At 45.0% G+C, this 7,804-nt stretch overlaps 1 protein-coding gene across 1 annotated transcript in view; it reads left to right on the top strand.

Moving 5' to 3' along the window:
- Nucleotides 1-418: 418 nt before the first annotated feature.
- LOC310771949 (phosphatidylinositol 4-phosphate 3-kinase C2 domain-containing subunit alpha-like) overlaps nt 419-7,804 on the top strand; it is a gene marked incomplete at both ends in the record, with an annotated part of 27,078 nt that continues 19,692 nt past the window's right edge. The window contains 3 exons of the mRNA XM_083664443.1: nt 419-599; nt 5,143-5,247; nt 7,786-7,804. The exon at nt 7,786-7,804 is cut by the window's right edge and continues 74 nt beyond it. Coding sequence (XP_083520569.1) covers nt 419-599; nt 5,143-5,247; nt 7,786-7,804 — 305 coding nt within the window. The remainder of the gene's footprint in view (nt 600-5,142; nt 5,248-7,785) is intronic.

The following is a 7,804-nucleotide window of genomic DNA, read 5'->3' as shown; positions in this document are numbered from 1 at the left end:
TTGAACGATTAAAAATGTTGCCAAGTATATCAAATTATTAGGTTTCAGAATCATGAAAAAAGAGGCAGTATTCTCTGCTCTGTAACTGCTGAAGTGCTTCCAGTGCTGTGCAACTTCATACATTCTGAGGCACTTCAGCCTTTATATAGTGTTAGGGGAGGGACCATGCTAAGTATCGCTCCATGATGTCATCGCGCCAACATTAAGGCCCGCCCCCCAAAAATCCTGATCACAGAAATGGTGAAAACCAGGAAAAATGGGTCTAACTCTGAATTTTGGTTTCCAGGGACTTTAAATAAGGAGTTCATTTCTCACCCCTGGCTAAGAATGAATGCTTTCATTTTCATACTGAAATGTGTTTTGAATAGGAGCGTCAGCTGAGTGTCAAGATGTTGTGTTGTGTGTGTGACGGCTGCAGGCTGTTGAGAGATGCAGTGCAAGATCCGGCCTGGGGGCGGCGCTATGAGCGGGTGCTGGGTGCCCTGCTGTGCCTGTGTGGGGCGAGGCTGAGGGCCGAGCTGGACGAACAGACGCACCTGGTCACCCTGCTGGGAAACGTGGCCGAGAGGGTCCGCCAGGCTGGAGGGTCCACACGACAGGTCAGCAGGGGGTCAGGCTGGAGGGTCCACACGACAGGTCAGCAGGGGGTCAGGCTGGAGGGTCCACACGACAGGTCAGCAGGGGGTCAGGGAGAAAGTCAGCACACTGCTAACACTGCTCATGGAATCATTTCTATACAATTTTGAGTCTGGGGATTTTCTTTCTTTTTCTATGTTGTCTAACAGTGGTAATGAATGAAGAGGCAGGTGTTATTGTGACGGGGGCATTTTCATTATGAGTCATTCTGTCACTGGTTACCACGGCAATCACTCAGAGAATGTCAGGAGTGAGAAAATGTCAACAGATGTGAACGTTACAGCTGATTCAGTTTGCAAAAGTTTATGTGGGCTGTGTGGTCGGAACTTGAGAAGAAACGGCACTGTACAAGATATCAATTCCAAATACAGTAGGCCTACCAGAAAAAAAACGCACTCAACGCTCAATAGATTCTGTCGGTGCTGAATCCAAAAAAAAAAATCGCCGAAGGGAATTTCATATAAAACATATTTTTAAAAAGAACGTATTTGAGGAAGCGTTTGAAACACAGCTTAATATTAAGGTCCGTCTTGCTTAGCTTAGCAACTTACACTACTGACATATCTGGCAACCAATAAAACATAACGCTCAAAGGTTGACTGCATTCCAATTGTAGCACATTGTTCAGCTGCATCTCAGGTTTCTAGGCCGTCACCTTCAGCTGCGTCTCAGGTTTCTAGACCGTCACCTTCAGCTGTGTCTCAGGTTTCTAGACCGTCACCTTCCAGGTGCAGCTGGATGAGAGCTAGCCAAGGGAATATCAGGCATTCTAGAAATGGGGCAATTTACGGGAATATACCAGAATGTTTTTTATAGCTTGTTTCACATATTTGTTGCATTAGATTGTGGTTTTCAGCCCAACTGCAGCGGAAACCAAGCCGTGGACCTCTTTAGAACTACATTTCTTTAGAACTACATTTCTAGTAAGTGTGTGAGACAGCAGATACAGTAAGACAGGCCTATTCAACTGGCGAAAAATAAATAAAGCTCGCACACTGCAGAGGCTCCAGTTTGGGTGTTTTTATTTGACACCGGTGGTTACGTTTCGGGCAGCATGCCCTTCCTCAGCCGGATACGGCCCGTTTGAATTTTGATCCGGCCCGCCAGAGTTTGATATTAAAAAAATATATACGGTATATATATATATATTTTTTTTTTTTTTTTTTTTTTTGGGTGGGGGACAAAGATCTATGACTGGCCCGGGAGAAGCTTTTTTATTTCATTTTTCCTTGTTTGTTACATTACAGTGTTTGATTTTCATCATAATCTGGTTTTCCATAATAATAATGTTCAGTGTTTATGCCTGTGTTGCTGTCTATTGTAGTGTAAAACGACTAAAGGGAGAGCAGGTGCTTACATGAAAGTGAGTAGGAGAAGATACTGAATAATGACATCACAACAGTATAATCCTAATGTTAATTTAAAATTAAATATTCTTCTAAATATGGATAAAAGTCCAAAAAACATCAAATTTTCTTCCATTCCTTACAGCACCCCCTATTTAATAATAGTTCCAGCAGCACGGCTGCGAAAATGTGGTGGCGGGTTGTGTCAAGTGTACATATAATGGCTCGGGGTCCGGCCCCCGGTCCCTTAGGTTTCTGACAATGTGGCCCCCTGAACAATTTAGTTGAATAGCCCTGCAGTAAGGGATGCAATGACAAGGGAACACCATGAAGATAGCAGTGTACCAAGTGTTACTACACTAAGGGCTCTATCTTCCCGATTTGCGTTAGCGCCCGTTTTGCGCTGGAATAGCGCCGCGCAAAGCCCTAATTGTGGGCGTTTCGCCGCTGCGCTTCACGTCATCTCGCCGCACATCACTGTATAGGCGTGTTTATGCCCAAAAGCATTGTGGAGGTGTGCTCATGCCCATAAAACCACAGCGTCACGTCAGCAGCTTCCTCCTCACTGAGAGTAGACTCAGTTCTCAGTCTCTATCCGCTTCGGGACTGGAGTGAGAGAGAGAAATATGGGGAGAGAAAATATAGCCTAGATGGGGAGAGGGAGAGAGTCAGAGAGAGAGGAGGGGGGGGGGGGGGAACGAGAGAGGGAAGAGATTTGGAGGATGAACCAGTTCGGATTGTAACAAAAATTGATGCTTTTGTAATTAGTAGCCTTTTAATTGGTCGTTTCGCTCATATAGGCTATAACATACACATTTAAAAATAGCCTATTCGTTTCTTTAACACGTTCACTGCAAATGACGTGTTAATACGTCAAAAAAAATCCAACGGTTGACTGCCAATGACGTGTTAATACGTCAAAAAAATGATTTTTTTTTTTTTGACCGTGGGATGTGCATCTAACCCTTTTACATCTCTTATATAAATATTGGAGCCACCCATTTCACCGACCCACTAAGTGGCGACAGTGCTCTCCCAGACTAGAAAAAGCAGAGCCAAAACTGCAGGGGAACGCGCGATGAAACCATTCTCATACTGTAGAATGGATTGGCGAAAACGCTTTCGTTTTCGCGCTGATTGCTGGCGGTGAGGGATTGCAAATTTGCATAATAGATTACGGGTGGAACACACTTTGAAACACGCAGCATAAATAAGACCAGAATCGCAAAAGCTTCATCAAAGCTCTCAACCGAAACTCCCAAGAAACGAGCGAGCCCATCCAGACTTGCCCAGCGGCCGCCAGCAGACAGGCACAGCAGCAGCAAAGCAGTGAGCCTGGTGACGCAAGGTTACAGCAGCAACAGAAACGAGCTTGTGACACGCCCGCTGCAGCCAAGAAGAACACACACGGAGGGAGGAGTTTGAAGGAGAGGGGTGTTTCCTGCTGTTATGGAGGAAATTACTGTTCAAAACTATTGTTTAGATGTCTGACGTCTTACTGATGCCAAAAATGAATGGTTAAAGTGACTGTTCTATCGAATTTCACAAAAAGCTATTTATCTCAGCTTAAATTTTCAGATGCTGAAACCATGCTGTATTCAAGTGCTAATGCCTACATAACTACTAACTCTACAAACTAACTCTTTTAGACAGAGAAAGCACACATTCTATTAGTTCTTTTGAGATATTTTGTGTTCACAAAATCTTAGCAGAAAAGAATCCTCAGGTCTTGAAAGATGAGCCAGAATCCTCAAAAAACCCCTCTGGCAGAAGCTACCTACAGTAAAAAAAAAACAGCTGGCAGTGAATGTGTTAATAAGGTAGGGATGTGTGAGATTTTATTTCAATAGCCTATACCAGAATTGTCCATTCGGGTTAACTTATTGTTGCATGGTGCAATTGTGCAGGGAGAGAGGTTACTGTATTATACTATCAATGGCTACTGTAGTGTACTGGACGGTGTTGTGTCAGAAAGTGATTTTCTGCCAGAAACTGATTTTGATCTGCGGGACCACGTACAGCACAGCACAACACAACACAGCACAGCACAACACAACACAACACAGCACAGCACAGCACAGCACAACACAGCACAGCACAGCCTCGGTGCCTCGGCAGTGCCTCTACCCACCCTGTGCACCGACCTCCGGGGAGACCCCCCTTCATAGCCCAACACAAAGCACCCCTCCCCGCGCTACACACAGACTCCGCCCGGCCAGACCCTCGTTCCCCTGGTAATCCAATTCAAAACGCAAATCACTTTTTCACACAAAACCATGACAAACGAATTCTCATTGTTAAATGAAGGTGTGTTTTTTTCTGCAGTGTAGGTTAGTTGAAAATCAACGTGGCATTCTGAGGAGGGAATTGTGTGTCCGCGCGCGAGCCGTGCGTAATGGCCCTATCCAAGCGAGGATTTCCTGCACTGCGCCGGAGAATACTGTCTGCGCTCAGGCGTACGTCTGCGTTTGCGCTAAGACCAGCTATTTGCTGGCATTAAAATGGAGAGCACCCAAGGCGATTTTTTCTAACACATTGCACTGGACCGCCTATTTTGGAACGGGCAATTCCCAAACCTCTTTTTGCACTCGCCACATACCGACGGTATCTTCCCCACAGCGCTAAATGACACTTGCGCGAGACACATGATAGGCTAGAGGCCCACCGACACGCCTGGGCCACGCCTACACCTGTGTCATCACAGCGCAAAACTGGACGGTGCGCTGGGAAGATAGCAATAAGAGGCACGCAAACGCATCGCAAAGGCAGCGCTAACGATAGCACCGTACAACGATAGGGCCCTACGTGTGGACGCCTCAACATGCAAGAGAGGTTAGGCAGAGGAATGGCTCTGTGTGTTTCTGTGCGCGCACACGTGTGTGTTAGAGATGGATTAGGTTGTGGTCTGACTTCAGGTAGATAGCGGCATGTTTACATTTTGTGTTTGTCTGTCTGTCTGTGTGTGTGTGTGTGTGTGTGTGTGTGTGTTAAAGATGACAAGAGATAAGGATGTGCTCTGACTAGTACACAGGCACAAAGTACTTACTGTACCATGTAGTACTTACATTTCAGTATTTTGTTTGTACTAACATCTTTGTGTGTGTGTGTGTGTGTGTGTGTGTGTGTGTGTGTGTGTGTGTGTGTGTGTGTGTGTGTCCAGGTGGCACTGCAGGAGGGTCTTGAAAATGTCCAGAACTTCTTCCAGAGGAACAGCTGCCGGCTACCCCTCAGCCCCAGTCTGGTGGCCAAGGAGCTAAACGTCAAGGTAACACACACACACACACACACACACACACACACGCACACGCACGCACACACACACACACACACACACACACACACCTTGACTAACAAGAAGCCACTGAACACTCACATACGACACTAATTGAATTCTATGCATGAACAATAAATCCAGCTTTCAGTAATTGAACATCTTCATCACTATATTAGACCTCCACTGGGTCATTTGTGTCACATTTATACAATTCACAATGGTCTATTCTTGTTGCGTATTAACGTCAATACACTGCTCGCACCGTACTGTATATACCTGATGTACCAAGGATTAGTGGCGGTGAAGTCACAACAATATCAGTTAATACAAACACTCAGCTGAAGTCTTTCTCAGGGAGGAGAACAGTCACACACCCCTGAGAAAGGAGGCAGTTAAGCAATATCACATCAGTGATGTTGTTGTCTATTATCACCACGGCTGTGATTCGGTTGTAATCACAGCCGTGGTGATATTAGACAACAACATCACGACCTCGAGTGTGATATTGCTTTTATACAACAGTTGTACAGCATAAACAGAGCTATTCATAATAGCATTCTTCTTTCAAGTAATTTGCGACAACAGATGATTTCTGTCTCTTATTCGTCTCCGCCAACAAAAACAGTTCCCTCAGGATTGCTCAAGTGTTGCCAAGCAAGCAACAACAGGTAAACTTGCTGCATGCAGTTTCCCAACTGCAAGCTAGCTAAGCTAATGCTGGCTACCTTGATGTTAACACAGACAATTTCAGCTTACCGTTCATAATGAAGGTTAAATCCATACCGTTGGCCCTGGGTGCGAGCGCTGTTTGAACGCAGCCTAATCAAGGAAGCGTTTAGAACAGCTGTGAAATATCAGCACGGCTAGGATCCTTCTTGTCTAGTCGGCAAAGAGCAAAGGGGGTGGGGCTTCAGTACAGTACCAGAATTAGAATACCTTGTTTTAGTTTACTTAGTGATGAAACATAGAGGCCATTTACACCTGGCATTAACATGCGTTTTCTGCCATCAGATTGCAATCCGATTGTATTTTATCACTTGAAAGTACAGGTGTAAACACCCCCAAAACGCATTGAAGAAGGATTGCAATCTGATCGGCCAAACCACCTCCGGAGGTGGTCAGGGATGCATTATGACAACATTTAACACAAGTGTAAATGCAATGCGTCCTCTCAAAACGCATTCAGCAACTACCGGAAATACATAATCTTCGGAAGTCGGTGACGGCGCGCACACCTGTCCTGAACGCAATTCCCTGGCAGCACCGCACCGGTGTGTGCCCTCATCTCGGAGGTTTTGCCACGGCTGTAACCACCTGTGTTGCGTTCAGGTAACATCCTAAATTACAATATTATACAATTGAGAGCATAATTTCTCTTTTATATCAACACTTCTCCTTTGGAAAAGGAGTGGAAAATGAAAGGAAAATGAGGGAGAAAGGGTTCGAACCCTTTCCCCCTCATTTTCCTTTCATATAAAAGATAAATTATGCTCTCAATTGTATAACATTGTAATTTAGGATGTTACCTGAACGCAACACAGGTGGTTACAGCCAATGACATGCACGGAAAACGTATGTAGGCTATGTGTGTGTGTCACGGACCCAGTGTCTCCCAGCTCCATGGGAGAAGAACCTACAGAGAAAACTGCTATATCGACACGTCTGAAAAACTACCTCATGAGAGCGCAAAAGCTTTTTGCAATATTTGGGAGGTTTTTCTAAATTTACGTGTTTGCATTACCCGATTTTTATTGCGATATTTAGTAATGGAAACACGGCTTACAGACAGGCCAAGGACAAGAACAAGAAAAGTGGCAGGGGCAGAGCAACGTGTCCTTTTTATAAAGAAATAGATGCAGTGCTGCGTGATCGGCCATCGTTTTGTCCAGGTGAAGGGGACGTTCACTGTGCATTTGAGCTTAACAATAACCTCTATTTCCCTGTGCATGTATGCAAACATGCATGCACACGTTCAGGGGGCGCGCGCGTGATGACGTTCGAGCTGGAGAGCAATCGGATTGCAATCTGTTCACCCAAAACGCATGTTAGTGCCAGGTGTAAATGGAATCAGGCTGAAGTGATAAAATACAATCGGATTGCAATCTGATGGCAGAAAACGCATGTTAATGCCAGGTGTAAATGGCCTCATTGATTAAAAAACAACAACTCTGATACAATGAAAAACAGGAAGTAGAGCTGGAATTAATAGTTTGGGCAGGTTAGATTAAATAAATGTAAGGGGCTTATGAAAATAGCTCTCCTCACAAGAAATGAAAGGTACAGACAAACAAATCATAATAAGCAAAGACACGACTGGATTGTATGACAGGATCCTAAAGTCATCACTGCACAGCATGGTGGAAAATGGTACAATAATACGATCCATGAAATGACAAGGTGTGTGTGTGTGTGTGTGTGTGTGTGTGTGTGTGTGTGTGTGTGTGTGTGTGTGTGTGCGTGTGTGTGTGTGTGTGTGTGTGTGTGTGTGTGTGTGTGTGTGTGTGTGTGTGTGTGTGTGTGTGTGTGTAGGCCTGCTCCTTCTTCAACT

This window comes from Poromitra crassiceps, assembly GCF_964638095.1.
Source record: "Poromitra crassiceps genome assembly, contig: HAP1_SCAFFOLD_1559, whole genome shotgun sequence".
NCBI classification, from domain to species: domain Eukaryota; kingdom Metazoa; phylum Chordata; class Actinopteri; order Beryciformes; family Melamphaidae; genus Poromitra; species Poromitra crassiceps.
The sequence above is the reverse complement of the archived record's forward strand: the minus strand, read 5'-3'. Positions and strand labels throughout refer to the sequence as shown.